Source organism: Somniosus microcephalus, chromosome 9 (genome assembly GCF_052327205.1).
Source record: "Somniosus microcephalus isolate GS21.2 chromosome 9, FLI_Smic_1.0, whole genome shotgun sequence".
In the NCBI taxonomy this organism is placed as follows: domain Eukaryota; kingdom Metazoa; phylum Chordata; class Chondrichthyes; order Squaliformes; family Somniosidae; genus Somniosus; species Somniosus microcephalus.
Window position 1 is genome coordinate 213244269 of NC_140995.1, and position 20126 is coordinate 213264394.

At 44.6% G+C, this 20126-nt stretch overlaps 1 protein-coding gene across 4 annotated transcripts in view; it reads right to left on the reverse strand.

The window, feature by feature from the left end:
- anapc1 (anaphase promoting complex subunit 1) overlaps nucleotides 1–20126 on the reverse strand; it is a 234040-nt gene that overhangs the window by 90338 nt on the left and 123576 nt on the right. For all 4 annotated transcript variants that reach the window (XM_085997868.1, XM_085997869.1, XM_085997866.1 and 1 more), the window contains exons 31-33: nucleotides 19122–19256; nucleotides 18078–18160; nucleotides 8220–8298 (exon numbers count right to left, since the gene is read on the reverse strand). In XM_085997868.1, the coding sequence (XP_085853994.1) occupies nucleotides 8220–8298; nucleotides 18078–18160; nucleotides 19122–19256 (297 nt within the window). The remainder of the gene's footprint in view (nucleotides 1–8219; nucleotides 8299–18077; nucleotides 18161–19121; nucleotides 19257–20126) is intronic.

Genomic DNA, 20126 nt, shown 5'->3' on the forward strand with positions numbered 1-20126 from the left:
TGCCATCCTGGCGTTACCCGTATGCTGCACTTTGTGCGATCTAAAAATCTCCCATTTTCTACGGAAGATGTGAAAAGAACATGCACCTCCTGTAGAATTTGTGCAGAATTAAAACCGCAATTCTTCCGTCCATCGGATGGCTCGCTCATACACGCTATGCAGCGGCTCAGCATTGACTTTAAAGGGCCATTGCCTTCCTCAACGCGAAACACCTACTTACTTATGATGGTGGACGAATAGTCACACTTTCCCTTTGCTTTCTCCTGTCCCAATATGCTTACTTCCACAGTGATCAAATGCCTTGATCAAGTCTTTTCCCCTTTGCGGTACGGCCAATTTCATCCACTCTGATCGGGGTCCCTCCTTCATGTCAAGCGAACTCAAAAGTCATCTTTCCCAACGGGGAATTGCCACAAGTAAAACGACACCGTATCATTCCATCGGTAACGGACAGGTTGAGAGATACAACGCTATCATTTGGAACGCTGTTCGTCTTGCACTGAGGTCACGCAACCTACCAGACCAGCAGTGGGAAACTGTGCTCCCTGACGTGTTGCATTCCATCAGGTCTCTTCTTTCCACGTCCACCAACGTCACGCCTCATGAGCGATTCTTCAGGTTCCAGCGTCGCTCCACACATGGGACGTCCCTACCATCATGGTTGGCAGCTCCCAGCCCTGTGCTGCTCCGAAGATTCGTCCGATCTGCCAAAAACGATCCCCTCGTCAACTTGGTGGAGTTAACGGACGTTAATCCCACTTTTGCGCACGTGCGGTACCCTGATGGCTGGGAGTGGACCGTTTCGCTCAGAGATCTGGCTCCCTGTCCAATGGACCCAAATGGTAGAGGGTCCCACGGTAATGATGCAGACACTCGGCGCACCTTTGAAGATGACCTACCTGGGACATCAAGCGATCTGCCGGCTACTCCACCGGATCAACTCAGGGAGCCGAGCGCTCCCCATGGGACGGCTACCCGAAGCCAGGACGCCAGTCAATCCCCGGCTATCAAACAAAATGAAGCCAGCTCTGCGCCTGTGGGGACCCGCACCCGGAGTCACGATCTCCCCAGTCTCCCTCAGGTCGATCAAGGCGACACGGGCCCTGTCGACCTACCGGTACGGATCCAGGGACCCAGACACAGTCCGGGGAGACGTGCCTTCCAGCCACAAGCGAAGAGCTAAAAGACTGCGGCTATTCGTGGTCCGGCTAATTCGTTAAAAGGAAGTCATCGGACTTCCAAATCTTGAGGGAGGAAGAATGTTATGAATCTTATGATCCATGAAGAAAGACTCATGAAATGACACTGGACGGCCAGCTGGTGGCGCTGCCCAAGGAGTATAAATACTCAGGCGTGGGCCCAGCTTCCCCAGGACATTGTGTAAGCAGGAACTAGTGAAAGATAACTAGACCTCCATGTTTTGAAACAAGTAGATTAAAGCCTTGCTTTATACTCAAACCAAGTGCGTAGTGAGCTTTATTACGTCAATTACCATTGCCAAATCCCCCACCATCCACATCCTGGGGGTCACCGTTGACCAGAAACTTAACTGGACCAGCCACATAAATACTGTGGCAACAAGAGCAGGTCAGAGGCTGGGTGGCGAGTGTCTCACCTCCTGACTCCCCAAAGCCTTTCCACCATCTACAAGGCACAAGTAAGGAGTGTGATGGAATACTCTCCACTTGCCTGGATGAGTGCAGCTCCAACAACACTCAAGAAGCTCGACACCATCCAGGACAAAGCAGCCCGCTTGACTGGCACCCCATCCAACACCTCAAACATTCACTCCCTCCACCACCGGCGTACCGTGGCTGCAGAGTGTACCATCTACAAGATGGACTGCAGCAACTCGCCAAGGCTTCTTCAGCAGTACCTCCCAAACCCGCAACCTCTTCCACCTAGGTGGTCATGGGCAGCAGGCGCATGGGAACACCACCACCTCCAAGTTCCCCTCCAAGTCACACACCATCCTGGCTTAGAAGTATATCGCCGATCCTTCATTGTCACTGGGTCAGAATCCTGGAACTCCCTACCTAACAGCACTGTGGGAGTACCTTCACCACACGGACTGCAGCGATTAAAGGCGGCGGCTCACCACCACCTTCTCAAGGGCAATTAGGGATGGGCAATAAATGCTGACCTTGCCAGCGACACCCACATCCCACAAACAAATTTAAAAAAATACCTGCTACACTCCCATGAATTATTTTTTGCATTATGGCTGGTAGAAGGAGCATTGTTCCAGTTTTCTCCCCTCCTCGCCTGTCGGCCTTAAAACCCACCTCTTTCCTGTCCCAATATTGCCTTGGTATCACATTTTGTCTGATAATGCTCCTGTGAAGCGCCGAGTGCTGTTTTACAATGTTACAGGCGCTATATAAATGCAAGTTGTTGCTGTTATTCTGGGTGTATATAGAGAAAGAGAAAATAGTTAAAGTAGCCAGTATGGATTTCAAAAGGGACTAACGTGCCCGAGATACCTAATAGAATTAGTTGAGGCGGTAACAGGCATGGCGGATGGGAGAAATGTAGTGCGTACATGGACTTTAGTAATCTCCCATGTGGTACCTTGTCAAAGGTTTTCCTAGAGAAGATTAAGGAGGATGGAATTAGGGGAAAGGACAGCAAACTGGATTAAATGCTAAAAATGAGAAAATAGAGTCGGAGTTAAGGGCAAGTTTTTCCAGAGTGGTTGAAAAGGGGTAGTGGTGTCCTACAAGACTCAGTTAGGAGGGCCACTTCTGTTCAATGTGTGCATCAGTTATTTGGATGTAGGCCTAGAGGAAGTGGTGTGAAAATCTGCAGATGATATCAAAATAGGAGGTACAGTTAATTCTGTAGAACACCAAAGGAAGCTGCAAAGAGATGTCGATAAGATGGGTGAATGGGCTAAAAAATGGCAGATGGAATTCTATGTTAGCAACTGTGAGGTGAAGCATTTTGTTTAGAAATACCAGCAGTAATTATACTCTGAATTGAAATAGACTTGGTGCTGTGGAAAAGCAGTGGAATTTCAGGGTTCATTATATGCAGCATCTCAGGTTGATGAGGCTATTAAAAAAAACACTAATGGTAGTCTAGGTTCTTTTCTCAAGAGGTAGGGAATATTAAAGCCAAGAAGTAATTATGAGTCTATTTAAACCCGAAGCCCAGGTTTTGCTGTAGCAGGGCATCTAACGGTATCTGCCGTTAGTTAGACTTGCCCTTGCATGTTTAGGTTTTTAAATTTTTTATGTGGCCATTTGTTGAAAGTGCGAGCTGATAACGTCGCAGCGAGGGAAACCGGGCATCTGGGATCTGAGTGAACAGGGCAGGCAACTGTCTATCTCCTTAACCAATCAGATTAAAGGATTGAGAACAGCGCAAGGACTGAGAAGGAAGTGTAAATTGAGTGGGTGAATTCAATACCAAATCAGGTACAGAAAGAGAATCAGAGAGAAAGAAAGATTGGATTGAGAGAGAGAGAGAGAGAGAGGTGGAAAAGAAAAGTCAATTTTAAATCTTTATTTTACATCTTTATAAAAACTCCAATAACAATTAAAACTTGAAGGAATGAGACTCCACACTTGTAATAGTTAATTATCAGTGCCAGAGAGGATGTTTGGCAGTATTAACACTTATCAGGTCATTAAAAGAGTACTTAAGACAAGACTCACAACTCTCTGTGTAATGAACTGAATTGCAATGGACAAGACTTCACTTTCTGTGGTGAGTTTAGTTTTTATCTACCAGGCATACAGCAACTTCACGTCATTCAATGCATTTCAATGGTGAGGCACAGCGCGTGATGGTGTTTTCGCGACGCTAACGGCAGAGTGGTGCATCTCAGACAGAAACTTCTGGATATTTGAGTTTAACCACACATCTGGCCCTTGCCCAAAGTTGCTGCACCACTGGGGCATAAATAATGGCAAGCGGCATTAGCCTCACTGTTATTATAGAAATATAGACATAGAAACATAGAAGGTAGGAGCAGGTGTAGGCCATTCGGCCCCTCGAGCCTGCTCCGCCACTCAATGAGATCATGGCTGATCATCCAAATTCAGTACCCTGTCCCTGCCTTCTCCCCATATCCCTTTAGCCTTAAGAAATATATCTAACTTCTTCTTGAATATATTTAATGAATTGGCCTCAACTGCCTTCTGTGGTAGAGAATTCCACAGGTTCACCACTCTTTGGGTGAAGACATTCCTCCTCATCTCAGTCCTAAATGGCTTACCCCTTATCCTTAGACTGTGACCCCTGGTTCTGGACTCCCCGGCCATCGAGAACGAGAACATCCTTCCTGCATCAAGTCTGTCTAGTCCTGTTAGAATTTTATAAGTTTCAATGAGATCCCCTTTCATTCTTCTAAACTCCAGCGAATATAAGCCCAATCGACCCAATCTCGCCTCATACGTCATTCCTGTCATCCCAGGTATCAGTCTGGTGAATCTTCGCTGCACTCCCTCCATGGCAAGAACACCCTTCCTCAGATAAGGTGACCAAAACTGCACACAATACTCAAGATGTGGTCTCACCAAGGCCCTGTATAACTGCAGCAAGACATCCTTGTTCCTGTACTCGAACCCTCTCGCTACGAAGACCAACATACCATTTGCCTTCTTAACCGCCTGCTGCACCTGCATGCTTACCTTCAGCGACTGGTGCACAAGGACACCCAGGTCTCGTTGCACTTCCCCTTCTCCCAATCTATTGCCGTTCAGATAATAATCTGCCTTCCTGTTTTTGCCACCAAAGTGGATAACCTCGCATTTATCCACATTATACTGCATCTGCCATGCATCTGCCCAATCACCCAACTTGTCCAAATCATACTGGAGTTTCTCGGCATCCTCCTCACAGCACACACGCCCACCCAGCTTTATGTCATCTGCAAACTTGGAGCTATTACATCTAGTTCCCTCGTCTAGATCATTAATATATATTGTGAATAGCTGGGGTCCTAGGACCGATTCCTGCGGTACCCCACTAGTCACTGCCTGCCACTCGGAAAAAGACCCGTTTATTCCAACTCTTTGCTTCCTGTCTGCCAACCAGTTCTCTATCCAAGTCAGTACCTTGCCCCCAATCCCATGTGCCTTAACTTTACACGCTAATCTCTTATGCGGGACCTTATCGAAAGCCTTCTGAAAGTCCAAATACACCACATCCACTGGTTCTCCCTTATCTATTTTACCAGTTACATCCTCAAAAAATTCCAGTAGATTAGTCAAGCACGATTTACCTTTTGTAAATCCATGATGACTTTGTCCAATCCTGTCACTGTTTTCCAAGTGCTCTGCTATTACATCTTTTATAATGGACTCTAGCATTTTCCCCACTACCGATGTCCGGCTTACTGGTCTATAATTCCCCGTTTTCTCTCTACCCCCTTTTTTGAATAGTGGAGTAAGATTAGCTACCCTCCAATCCATGGGAACTGTTCCAGAGTCTATAGAATTTTGGAAGATGACCAGCAATGCATCTACTATTTCTAGGGCCACTTCCTTAATTACCCTAGGATGTAGATTATCAGGCCCTGGGGATTTATCGGCCTTCAATCCCGTCAATTTCCCTACAAAGACTGATTTCTTTCAGTTCCTCCCTCTCATTAGACCCTATGTTCCCCGACATCTCTGGGAGGTTATTTGTGTCCTCCTTTTTGAAGACAGAACCAATGTATGTATTTAATTGGTCTGCCATTTCTTTGCTCCCCATTATAAATGCCCCTGATTCTGACTGCAAGGGACCTACGCTTGACTTCACCAATCTTTTTTCTCTTCACATATCTATCGAAGCCTTTACAGTCAGTTTTTATGTTCCCTGCAAGCTTACTCTCATACTTTATTTTCCCCTTCTTAATTAATCCCTTTGTCCTCCTTTGTTGAATCCTAAACTGCTCCCAATCCTCAGGTTTGCTGCTTTTTCTGGCCAATTTATATGTCCTCTCCTTGGATCTTATGCTATCCCTAATTTCCCTTGTTAGCCACGGTTGATTCACCTTTTTTTTGTTTTATTTTTATGCTAAACAGGGATGAACAAATTCTGTAGTTCATCCATGCGATCTTTAAATGTTTGCCATTGCCTATCCACCGTCAACCCTTTGAGTAACATTCCCCAATCAATCTTACCCAACTCGCGCCTCATACCATCGTAGTTTCCTTTATTTAAATTCAGGACCCTTGTCTCTGAATCAAATACTTTATGACAGGAAAATCTGGACCAATAAGATCCCAGTTACAGAACTGTGTGCAGCTATGGGTTCCGCGCTCTAGGGACGATATTGAGACTTTAGAGAGGGCACAATGCAGGTGTTGCCTGGTATGAGGAGATACAAATATGAAGAAAGACTTGAAAAATTGGGGTCTCTTTTGCTAGAACAATGCAGATTACGGGGTGATATGATAGAATTGTGTAAAATTATAAAAGATTGGGACAAGATAGATAGAAGCAGACTGTTTACAGCAGTTGAGGGGTCTAGAACGAGGGGCCATAGATACAAGATTAAGAGATTTAGAACAGAGAGCAGGAGAACCTTCTTTACACAGAGAGTCGTGAGGCTCTGACATTCAACTCCAGGGTTAGTGGCCGAGACTGAAAGTCTGTCAACATTCAAGATTAGATTGGATAGCTGGATGAAGGAAAAGGGGAACAACAGGGTGGCTAACATCTTTCTTACAATGGGGCGTTCAGAGCTGCACAGAATTCTCCAACTGTAAAGAGCACCAGGGTTTTTTTTGGTCCCTTTTTGACCTGCACTCCCACCTTTAAAGATCTATAGGCTAGATTTTCTACCTGTTCAGTCAATGGGCAGATAATCCAGCTTCGTGCACCTGCATATCTCGGTTCTGTTCGGGCACTCTTCCCTTCACTACTCCTTGCCACAAAATACACCACTTCACAATTCTCTGCACTGAACTGTAGTTGCCCATTCTGCGAAGCTGTTTACATTGGGCCAGAAATTAGGATCGGGGGCTTGCCGCGCGTGCAAGCCCCCGATCTGCACTCACCCTGCGCGCTGACATCTGAAGCCCGGGCCTGCTTGCATTTCCTGTCACTGGCCCGGTTCCGATGTCGGCGCGATGTGCTTACCTGATCCAGCGGCGTAGTTAGTGCGATGTGCCGGCTGGGATCAGGTGAGCACTCTGCAGCCAATCAGGGGAGGGGAAACTCATTCATGAGTTTGATAGTAAAGACTGTCAAACTCATGAAAAGTACGGGCGCCCAAAAGACTAGTTTAACTTTAATTAAAATTTTAAAAAACATCCCAATAATTAAATAAACTATAAGTAACTTTAAAAAACTATTTAAAACAATTTATAAAATTTTTGAAATTTTTTTTTTTAAAACAAATTTGGGTCTAAAAATAAACTTACCTTACTATAAAGTATTTAAAAACAATGAAGCTGTGGAAAAAATGTAATAATTTTAAATATTAGACCACTTACCTTCAAGAATCCACTGCTTACGCCTCCTTTTTTCATTTCCAAAAAGTTCAGTCCCTTGCACACGCGCAAACCTGTCTAAACGAAGGAAGTTCAACGCGTGTGCGCAGAGTCCTGCGCGCACGCGTTGGACCTCTTAACCCCTTAGTTCGATGGAGAGGAAATGCCGGTTTCCCGCGCATGCGCTGTGCATGCTGGAATCCGGCACTTCCAACGGGCCCACGCATGAGTACACCGTCCGTACTCACATGTTGGGACCGGAATTACTGGCCCATTCTCTTGCAATGTCCTGCATTCTCCCTCACATTTTGCAATGTCCCTGATGATTTGGTATCATCAGCAAACTTCAATGACATTCCTCGTGTGCCTATGTCCGAATCATTTACATAATTACAAAACAAGAAAGAGGTGCTAGCACAGGCCCATGGGACACACAAATGCATCCTGCCAAACCAAAACACATCAATTTACCCCATCTCTTCACTTTCTGTCCCCTAGCCATCTCTCTATCTATGCAGGTAAATTCTCTTTAATACCACGTGCCTTAACCTTTGCACAATTTTCTTACGTAGCACCTTATCAAATGGCTTTTGAAAATCTGTACACAATCACCACAATCCTTTATCCGTACGCTGTGTTCTACTGTGCTTCACAAATTTGTACTAAATACAAGGCTTGGGTACATTGATTTCAGTCTAACAAATGAGAACACTGCTCTAGTTATGTTCAGACAAAGAAGAGTTACCACAGAATTTGCTTCATGTAGGTTTATTCAATCTTATTACCTACCCGCATTAAAAGAAATTCTGGCTTCACAAAGTCCAACAAATACTGAGTGTCCGGGGCTCGTAGCCAGTCTGCAATAGATCTATAGAATATAAAAGGGTTAGTTATACTAATGTACATCTCACAAGTACAACAATGGAACACAACATTTTTTAAATGTGTGAAAGGGAGGGGGAAGGTAAATTGCAAAGGTTTTTCATATTCCAATTTGACTATTCGGAAAGGCTTGCGACTTCCTGAAGATGTCTTGCGTCTAGGCAATATCTTGAAGATGCTCCTCAGTTAGGCACCTTTCTGAAGATGCTCCCAGTCTATCAGTCTAAGTGCAACCTTGCTGTAAGATTATAAAGGTTTGGCACAAGAAGGGGGTTTCTTGAAAAGGGAAGGCTGCTCTGTCAGCGCTGAAGGGACCTTCCTGCAACTTGTTATCCTGTTCCACATTTCACAACACAAGATATTTTCACTACCTCCAGGGCTGCTGGAATTCCCAAGATCCAAACAGATACTCCTTCAAATAAAGCCTATGATAGAACATCGCCTACAAAACTCATAGTTGAATGATACAGGCCAGTGGTTCTCAAACCGGGGTCCATAGCGTCTTTCCAGGGGGCCCGTGAAATAATGTGAACGGGACCCCTTGTTGGCCGTTATTTTGATTTTCTTCTTCCACTTGAGTGGCGCAGCGGAGAGCTCGTGCACTGGGGAGTTCGATGTCAGGCCCGGGTACCTGGTGCACTCGCACAGCGAGACACTGGTAAGCGATGTGTGGGCAGGAGATGAGAAGGAGCCGCCACGTCAGCCTTGTCCAAGGGCCTGGAATGATGATCAAGCTGAGCTTCGTTCACGGAGTACGGCAGCTGGGCCTGTGACTGGACCCGGACTAAAGCTGCAATCCCAGTTACTGGCAGTGTGCCGATGGCAGATATGCCACACACCAGTGATATTCCAGTGTAGACCGGCTGGTAAGCAGCAGAGGGGGAAGGAAAAAAACCCTGAAATACTCAGCAGCTGTGCAGTGAGTAGGCAGGAGGTGGAGGGTTACACCTGAACCAGTGTCAGTGTTCCCAACAGGAGCCACCGAGCCTAATCCCACTCCAGGAAGAGCAGGGAGGCGACGTGCGGTGAAGTATTCAACAGGCATGTTGCTGAACCTGTAGGGTTACCTTTTAGCTAAAGGGAAGATGAAAGTTTTCACATCACTGTTCACTATATTGGACAGCCCAGGCAAAATTTCATGAAATCCCTTTAACAGGACACTGATGAACTTTACATTCAGAAATGTAAATATGTAAGGAGTTTATAGTATTATAATTTAGATGGGGGTCCGTGATTACTAATCCATTTGAAAAGGGGTCCTTCAACCAAAAAAAGTTTAGGAACCACTGAGATAGGCCACCCCAAGAGGAATGGAAAAACCATGGAGGATAAACATGGGGACCTCCATCTATACCAGAATGGGAGAGGGAGAGCTCAAAATCACATGCCACACATACCTCACCCACACAAACTACACCCTAGCCTCCTAATCATAGGCTGTAGGAGTAGAAGGACATATATACAATACAATAGCAAAATACTGCGGATGCTGGAAATCTGAAATAACAACAGAAAATGCTGGAAATACTCAGCAGGCCAGGCAGCATCCGTGGAGAGAGAAACAGAGTTAACGTTTCAGGTCTGGGACCCTTCATCAGAACTGGAAAAAACTGGAGATGTAACAGATATTAAGCAGGTGCAGAGACAGGAGGGACCGCTCCCTCCGCGACACCCTGGTCCACTCCTCAATCACCCCCAACAGCCCTTCTCCTTCACCTGGCACCGTCCCGTGCAAGCGCAGGAGATGCAACACCTGCCCTTTTACCTCCTCCCTTCCCACTGTCCAGGGCCCCAAACATCCCTTCCAGGTGAAACAGCGATTTACTTGCACTTCTTGCAATTTAGTATACTGTATTCGCTGCTCACGATGCGGTCTCCTCTACATTGGGGAGACCAAACACAGATTGGGTGACCGCTTTGCGGAACACCTCCGTTCAGTCCGTAAGGGTGACCCTGAGCTTCCGGTCGCCTGTCACTTGAATTCTCCGCTTCACTCCAACTCTGACCTCTCTGTCCTCGGCCTATTGCATTGTTCCAATGAAGCTCAACGTAAGCTCGAGGAACAGCACCTCATCTTTCGATTAGGCACTTTACAGCCTTCTGGACTCAATATCGAGTTCAACAATTTCAGATAATAATCCCTGCCCCCATTTTTCATGCTGTATGATTTTGCCATTCCCATTTGCAACATTTTCACAGTATGTTCTTTCAATTCCTTCCTCCCCTCCTAACCCCCCCCCCCCGCCCCCCGCTGTCTCTGCACCTGCTTAATATCTGTTACATCTCCAGCTTTTTCCAGTTCTGATGAAGGGTCCCAGACCTGAAACGTTAACTCTGTTTCTCTCTCCACGGATGCTGCCTGGCCTGCTGAGTATTTCCAGCATTTTCTGTTGACATATATACAATGCTTGAAGTAATATACTGCTTGAAACGTAACCATTAATTTTGAAGACTTCCCTCAAGCTCATGGTTAGCATCCTTGGCATATGTTTTTTGCCCATCCAACAGTATCAGCTGTGGCTCAGTGGGTAGCACCCTCACCTCCGAGTCAGAAGGGTGTGGGTTCAAGTCCACAACCTTCAGGGACTTGAACACATAAATCTAGGCTGACACTCCAGTGCAGTGCTGAGGGAGTGCTGCACTGTCAGAGGTGCTGTCTTTCGGATGAGATGTTAAACCGAGGCCCCGTCTGCTCTCTGGACGTAAAAGATCCCATGGCACTATTTCGAAGAAGAGCAGGGGAGTTATCCCTGGTGTCCTGGCCAATATTAATCCCTCAATCAACATCACTAAAAACAGATTATCTGGTCACTATCACATTGCTGTGCGCAAATTGGCTGCCACGTTTCCCACATTACAACATTGACTACACTTCAAAAGTACTTCATTGGCTGTAAAGCGCTTTGAGATGTTCGGTGGTCGTGAAAGGCGCTATAGAAATGCAAGTCTTTCTTTCTTATCCTCTTTTTTACTTAACTATTCATTCTGTCACACACAGGCCCACATTGTAGTAGTTCAGCGTAATACAGTGCAGTCTCTTGCTAAGCGTAGATACGTTTAAAGCAGTGCATCACCTCAAGCATGGTATATATGTCCTTCTGCTCCTCCAGGTGCCCAAGAGGAAGAACTGGCCCAGTCAACTATATAATCCCAATCTAGTACTTCAAACCAGGATCATCTCCTCCTACAGTGGCAAACACCAACACAGATATATCCTCTCCAGGAGGACTGGTTACTGAGCATTTGATGAAGCACTGAGCAGGAGTAAGGAAGAGAAAGTCCAGAGGGAATTGGAGAAGATGCAACCTGCTGACCCAAGGCCTCAGTCAGTTGCTGTGTCCAACGATTCAGACCTCAGAGGGCCATCCCACAAACCTTCTTTGATAGCATAACATGAGCAGTTCACGGAGTAATGCAAGCCACCTTGTACAACTTGCAGGCACACAAACCACATCTGTGCAGTGGTGCATGACCGTCTGACTGAGCTGCAGACTATCAAGGAAAGCTGGGAACTCCAGGATCCTCCGCAGTGGACAACCCCCCCCGTGCCTCAACTTTGCTGAGGTGCTAACCTCAGGCTTTGCTTCTCCCAGGAATGCTTGGATTAATGCAACTGAGAACGCCAGCACCTTATTAAAAAAAAATTGGAAATCCTCTCACAGGCGTTTCAATATTCCAAGTTTGTTTTGTAAGGAAACGGTTAATTCTTAGCTTTTGCCTGTTAAGCCAGTTTTTGTTAGAAGGGCAGTTTAAATGAAAAGGAATTCCAGTCAGAGAGCTTTCGCTGATAACAAGTTACTGCACAGACACAGAACAAGCAGGGATAGTCTTTGCTGATAAGAGATTCAGCAAGGCAACAGACTTTGTTAGCTCTAGCTTTTAAAAGACACCTGCCATAAATCTGGAAAATGAGGGAGTGTAGTCAGGTTAGGGGGGAGTTATTTTTGTTTAAATGGAGGTCCAGTTAATTGGATGAGGTAATACTTTGAAACATGTGAATTCTCACGGAGCTAGAATGAACGAAAGGTTTAAAAGCTGGATTGTGTTCCCTGGAATTTAGAAGGTTAAGGGTTGATTTGGTCAAAGTTTTCAAGATATGAAGGGGAACTGATAGGGTAGAAAGAGAGAAACTATTTCCATTGGTTGGGGCGTCAAGGACAGGGGGATATAGCCTAAAGATTAGAGCTGGGCTTTTCAGGAGTGAAGTTAGGAAACACTTCTACACACAAAGGGTGGTAGAAGTTTGGAACTCTCTTCCGCAAATGGCAATTGATGCTGGGTCAATTGTTAATTTTAAATCTGAGATTGATAGATTTCTCTTAACCAAAGGTATTAAGGGATATGGGGCAAAGGTGTTAGTTCACAGATCAGCCATGATCTCATTGAATGGCGGAACAGGCTCGAGGGGCTAAATGGCCTCCTCCTGTTCCTATGGATGTTGAAATAGATACTTCAAAATTCGACAAGACTCGAGCGCGAAACCCGATGAATTCACTGGTAAATCATTTTACTGTAAAGTGTCTCAAGTATATGTGCAATTATTATTAGTCATGGTTATCATCGTATGCTTAATTCCTATGAATGCCACTAAATGCCTTTGAACCCTATTATCTTTTGGAATAACTTACAAGAACATCCATTTCCTAACAGTTTTTTATCTTGCTTCGGAAGCGCGACCTCTTTGCACTGCTCGACCCGTTTTATATTCACAGACCTCTCCTGCTCTCGGAAGCTCACTATTGGCCACTGGGCAGATTAAGTGGGCAAAGGTCTGACAATCAAATAAGCCCATTACGGAATTGCTCGTCACGATGTTCATGGTTATCTTAGGCATAAGAAAAAAAACCTGTTACTAACTCTTGATTAAAAATACAGGAAAATCATTAGCTGTTTGGGAGCAAAGAGGCCCGATGGCAACATACAAGAAAGGGAGTTTAATTATAGTAAAGCCTTTCATGTGCCATAGAACGGGGCTGGGTACTTAAACATAAAACAGCCCTGCTCAGTGGCTGGGAATGGTGAGATCATCATGCTGTTCGATCAGCATGTTTAGTGAAGCAGTGACGGGGCGATGGATGTGGTGGCAAACCGCTTAATCCAGGATCTAGGGACCTGCCGCTGCTGTTGGGGCACTGGAGATTGGGCTGGGGGAGGGGAACTGGGCACTTATCAGCTTCAACCCAGTCAAATAAAAGCACCGACAGGGCAAAACCACATATCTCACAGATATGTCGTGGAAAGAAAATGTTAACTTTTTTTGCCACACTGGCTCGGTCTGGACTTATTCTTCGTAATGGTTAATTGTTTAGGATTAATGATCGTGTGATAATTGATTACTCACTTATGCTTCTTGTAGCACGATGAGAACATTTCTTATTCACTTTTATAATTTACCTTGACAAGAACAAGGTCACTATCAGCTTTGCAGGTTATAAACGTCTATGTGCATTCAATGGAGCCTCTCTACCTCTCTCCCCTCCTTTAAGAAATAGGAGCAGGAGTAGGCCATTCGGCCCCTCGAGCCATTCTATAAGATTATGGTTGATCAGATCTTGGCCTCAACTCCACTTTTCTGCCTGTTCCCCATAACCCTGGACTCCCCTGTAGCTCAAATATCTGTCCAACTCCACCTTGAATATATTCAATGACTGCCTCCACAGCTCTCTGGGGTAGAGAATTCCAAAGATTCACGACCCTCAGAAGAAATTCCTTCTCATCTCCGCCTTAAACGGACAACCCCTTATCCTGAAACTATACCCCTAATTCTAGATTCCCCCATGAGGGGAAACATCCTCTCAGCATCTACTCTGTCAAGCCCCCTCAGAATCATATATGTTTCAATAAGATCACCTCTCATTCTTCTAAACTCCAATGAGTACAGACCCAACCTTTCCTCATAAGGCTTTTCATCTCAGGAATCAAAAGTGAACCTTCTCTGAACTGCCTTCAATGCAAGTATATCCTTCCTTAAATAAGGTGACCAAAACTGTACGCAGTACTCCAGGTGTGGTCTCACCAACGCCCTGTACAGTTGTAGCAAGACTTCCCTACTTTTATATTCCCTCCCCTTTGCAATAAAGGCCAACATTCCATTTGATTCCTAATTACTTGCTGTACCTACATGCTAACTTTTTGTGTTTCATGTACGAGGACACCCAGATCCCTCTGTACCGCAGCGTTCTGTAGTCTCTCTCCATTTAAATAATATTTTGCTTTTTTATTCTTCCTACCAAAGTGGATAACCTCACATTTTCCCACATTATACTCCATCTGCCAAATTTTTGCCCACTCACTTAGCCTATCTATATCCCTTTGCAGACTCCTTTTGTCCTCCTCACAACTTGCTTTCCCACCTATCTTTGTATCATCAGCAAATTTAGCTACAGTACACACGGTCCCTTTATCCAACGCTTCTTAAAACCTACCTCTTTGACCAAGCTTTTGGTCACCTGTCCCAGCATCTCCTTGTGGCTCGGTGTCAAATTTTACATAGATACATAGAAGATAGGAGCAGGAGTAGGCCATTCGGCCCTTCGTGCCTGCTCCGCCATTTAATGAGATCATGGCTGATCCTTTAATTCAGTATCCCGTCCCCGCCTTCTCTCCGTAACCCTTAACCCCTTTTGCCCGTAGAAATATATCTAATTCCCTCTTAAATATATTTAATGAGCTGGCGTACACTGCCCTCTGTGGCAATGAGTTCCACAGGTTCACCACTCTCTGAGTGAAGAAATTCCCCCTCATCTCTGTCCTAAATGGTTTAGCCCTTATCCTTAAATTATGTCCTCTAGTTCTGTTCTCACCCGCCAAGGGAAACATTCCTTCTGCATCCAGTCTGTCTAGACCTGTCAGAATTTTATACACTTCTATGAGGTCCCCTCTCAATCTTCTAAACTCCAGTGTGTACATCCCTAAACTACATAGTCTCTCCTCATAGGTCATTCCCGCCATTCCTGGTATCAGCCTGGTGAATCGCCGCTGCACCCCCTCCATGGCAAGAACATCCTTCCTCAGATGAGGCGACCAAAACTGTACACAGTACTCGAGGTGTGGTCTCACCAGTGCCCTGTACAGCTGCAGCAAGGTATCCCTGTTCCTGTATTCTAACCCTTTTGCTATGAAGGCCAGCATACCGTTTGCCTTCTTGACCGCCTGTTGCACCTGCATGCTCGCCTTCAGTGACTGGTGTACAAGAACACCCAGGTCTCTCTGTACTTCCCCCTCTCCCAATCTATTGCCATTTAAATAATAATTTGCCCTCCCGTTCCTGCACCCAAGGTGGATAACTTCGCACTTGTCCACATTATAGTGCATCTGCCATTTATCCGCCCAATCGCCCAGTCTGTCCAAATCGCTCTGGAGCTTCCTGGTCTCTTCCTCTGAGCCCACCCCACCTCCTAGTTTAGTGTCGTCTGCAAATTTGGAAATGCTGCATCCGACTCCCTGATCCAGGTCATTAATGTAAATTGTGAACAGCTGGGGGCCCAGGACAGATCCCTGTGGTACCCCACTTGTTACTGCCTGCCATTCAGAAAATGAGCCGTTTATTCCAACTCTCTGTTTTCTATCTGACAGCCAGTTCCCTATCCACGCCAAAACTTTCCCCTTTATCCCATGAGCCTCAATTTTCCATGCTAATCTTTTATGTGGGACCTTATCGAAGGCCTTTTGGAAGTCCAGGTACACCACATCTACTGGCTCTCCCCCATCTATTCTACCAGTTACTCCCTCAAAAAATTCCAATAGATTAGTCAAGCACGATTTACCCTTTGTAAATCCATGTTGACTCTGTCCTATCCTGTCCCCATTTGCTAAGTGCTCCGCTATTTCATCCTTAATGATGGACTCCAGCATTTTGCCCACAACTGATGTAAGGCTTACAGGTCTGTAATTACCTGCTTTTTCCCTACCCCCCTTTTTGAATAGTGGGGTAACGTTAGCTACCCTCCAATCCATCGGCACTGTTCCCAAGTCTAATGAATTCTGAAAAATCATCCTTAGTGCATCCGCTATCTCTAGGGCCACCTCCTTCAGTACCCTAGGATGCATGTTATCAGGCCCTGGGGATTTGTCCACCTTCAATCCCTTTAGCTTCCTTAACACCATATCCTTAGAGATATTGATTTGCGTCAGTTCCTCCTTTGCCAATGTCCCTATTTTTCCCGATATCCCAGGGAGGTTTTTTGTGTCTTCCTTCGTAAAGACTGACCCAAAGTATGCATTTAGTTGATCTGCCATTTCCTTATTTCCCATTATATATTCCCCCGTATCTGACTGCAATGGACCAACTTTGGTTTTCACCAGTCTTTTCCTTTTGATATATTTATAAAAGCTTTTGGAGTTAGTTTTTATATTTTCCGCCAGCTTGTTTTCGTAAGCTATTTTGCCCCTCTTGATCATGCCCTTTGCCCTCCTTTGCTCTATCTTAAACTGTTCCCAATCTTCCGCTCTGGCGCTTTTTTTGGCTATTTTATACGCCCTATCTTTGGATTTTATGCTGTCTCTAATTTCCCCTGTTATCCACGGTTGAGTCACCTTTTTAGATTTCCTTTTATGCCAGATTGGTATAAACAATTTTTGCAATTTTGTCATTCTATCTTTAAATGTTTGCCATTGTTTATCTACCTCCAGTCCTCTCAGGAACGTTGTCCAATCAGACCTACTCAGTTCCCGTCTCATGGCATCATAATTCCCCTTGTTTAAATTCAGGACCTTAGTCTCTGAGTCAATTTCTTCGCTCTCCATTTCGAGTGAGAAATCGATCATGTTATGATCGCTCTGACCCAAGGGTCCCCGTACAACAAGATTACTGATTAGTCCCTTCTCATTGCACAGTACCCAGTCCAATATAGCCTGTTCCCGAGTTGGTTCCTCGACATATTGATCCAGATAACCATCCCTTAAACACTCAAGGAATTCCTCCTCCTCATTATTTTTACTGATTAGGCTAGTCCAATCTATATGTAAGTTAAAGTCACCTATGATGACAGCTGTGCTCTTATTGCACGCTTCTCTAATTTCCCTCGTGATGCCCTCCCTAACCTCTATTTTACTATTTGGAGGCCTATATACCACTCCTATTAATGTTTTTCGCCCCTCGCTATTTCTTAGCTCCACCCATATAGATTCTGTATTAACTGAGTTAATATCCTTCCTTTCAATTGCATTTATCCCCTCTTTTACTAGCAATGCTACCCCTCCTCCCTTTCTTTTTTGTCGATCCTTCCTAAATACTGAATACCCCTGTATGTTAAGCTCCCAGCCCTGCTCACCCTGCAACCATGTTTCCGTAATCCCAATTAGATCATAATTATTAACCTCTATTTCCACAGCTAATTCATCTACCTTGTTCCTGATGCTTCTCGCATTAAGGTATAAAACCCTCAGGCTTTTTTTATGCTCACATTTTTTATGAATTAGTTTGGCCCTTTGTTTTTTGTTCCTCACCCTTTTACCATTTATTTCTGTCTGCCTTTCACTTTCCTCTATTTCACTACATAGGTTTCTAGCCCCCTGCCATACTAGTTTAAATGCTCCCGAACTGCTTTATCAAAAATTTTGTTTGATTAAGCTCTTGTAAAGCACCTTGGGATGGTTTACTATGTTAAAAGTGCTATATAAATGCACGCTGAGGTGTTGTGGTTAATTACTGTACAGTAACTACTTTGGAACTAATTCAAATTAAGCCCCCTCCCCCACCACCCACACTCTAAGCAATAACACTCCTTTGCTTAGCTGGAGTATTTTACCTCTATTGCGTCATACCTGTTGTTCGTTTTCAGATAAAGTAAGGCTAAAGCCAGCGTAGCTCCAGGACATGTAACATCCACATTCACAGTGTCCCCTTCCTGTCAAAGAGCAGAATTGCAATCAGCCTTTTAAGAAGAATCAATGAAAACAAAATCTATTCCTAATGCAGCAGTTTCCCTCTCTAACACTAAATTTTTAAAGTAGAGGAGCAGAGAGGCTTAAAGGTTCAGATACACAAATCTTTAAGAGAGATGACAAGCTTATGAAGCAGTAAAATATAAAACCTACAGGATTCTAGTTTAAAAAAAATAAAATAAAACAGGTACAAAGTATAAAACCAAAGAGGTAATTCTAAACCTGCACAGATCATTGGCTGGGCTACAGTTAGAATATTGAGCCCAGCTTTGAGCGACTTCCTTCAGCAATATTGTGATGGAGAGGATGCAGAAAAGACTCACGAGGATGACCTCAAGAATGAGATACTTTGGTGATGAGGAGAGGCTAGAGAAACTGGGGCTCTTTCCATTACAACAAAGAAGGTTAAGAGGAGATCTGACAGTGGCATTCAAAATTGCACAGGATTTTGAGAAGGTAAATTGGGAAAACTATTTCCACTAGAGAGCAAGTAGGTAACGAGAGGGCATAAACTTCAGGTCACCACCAAAAGAACAAAGGGGGAGGTTAGAAGAAAGTTATTTATTTTTTAAAATTTATTTTTACAGACCTTTCTCAGGACATGGAAAGCCCTCCTTAAACAGTGGTCGAGCTAGAATCCATAACTGCTTTTAAAAAGGGAAGTGGATAAATATTTGAAAAAGCCAAAAAATAAACATGTAGTGGGAAAAGGCAGGGGAGTGAATGGGACAAAGTAGGTAGCTCTTTCAGAGAGTTGGCACAGGCACGATGGGTTGAAAGGCCTCCCTCTGTGCTGTAAAATTTTATAGAGTTCATTATTCATGAATTTCACGTAGAAACCAAAGAAAAACTGCCATTTGGGTTCTGTAACATTCGTTAATGTTACACACCACAACAACTGAACAATGAAATAAAAATACCAACCTTGATTTGGTAACTGGGCGATTTGTGCTTTTCTCTGTGGATTCCAGGCTGGGCACGTCGGTGTCCTCCTACCATGTATTGGTACAGCTGGTCTGGGACATTCAGGTCAGACATGCCTATCAGGTTACTCCCATGCTACAAGGAAACCCAACAAGACAACAGAGTAAAGCACATTGTCAACACAAATGGACAAAACATGTTCCAATTGGGAACTTAAAGCAGGTAACGAGGAAAAAATACATTCAGCCCATCTGCAGGCCATGTGCATTCTGCACCATCGCCGACTCTGCTCCACCCAAAGATAAATTCAGCACAGAAAATATTCCCTGATCCCCAAAGATGATCAAGCAAACCTGCAGAACAGTTGCCACACTCAAATCTGCACTATGTAGCCCTGTCTGGCTGCCCTTCTCACACCCACAGATCATTATGCTGCGTGCAGTACTTCACTGCCGAGGTCCATACCAAGAAGCCTTGGGACGTTTTATTATATTAAAGATAAATGCAAGTTGTTGTTGTACACTTCTATCCCGATATTCAATTCCATCCTCAATCAGATATTTATCCAGCTCTTTTTGGAAGGAGTCATCAACAGAGCCTTTAGGCAAGAACATGGCAAATGGAATATAATGTGGAGAAATGTGAAGTTATCCATTTTGGTAGGAAAAATAGAAAAGCAGAGTATTTTTTAAATGGTGAGAGATTGGGAAATGTTGGGTGTTCAGAGGGACCTGGGTGTCCTTGTACACAAATTACTGAAAGCCAACACGCAGGTACAGCAAGCAATTAGGAAAGCAAATGGTATGTTGGCCTTTATTACAAGAGGATTTGAGTATAAGAGTAAAGACGTCTTACAGCAATTATATAGGGCCCTGGTGAGACCACACCTGGAGTATTGTGTACAGTTTTGGTCTCCTTACCTAAGGAAGGATATACTTGCCATTAGAGAGAGTGCAACGAAGGTTCACCAGACTGGTTCCTGGGATGGGGGGACTGTCCTATGAG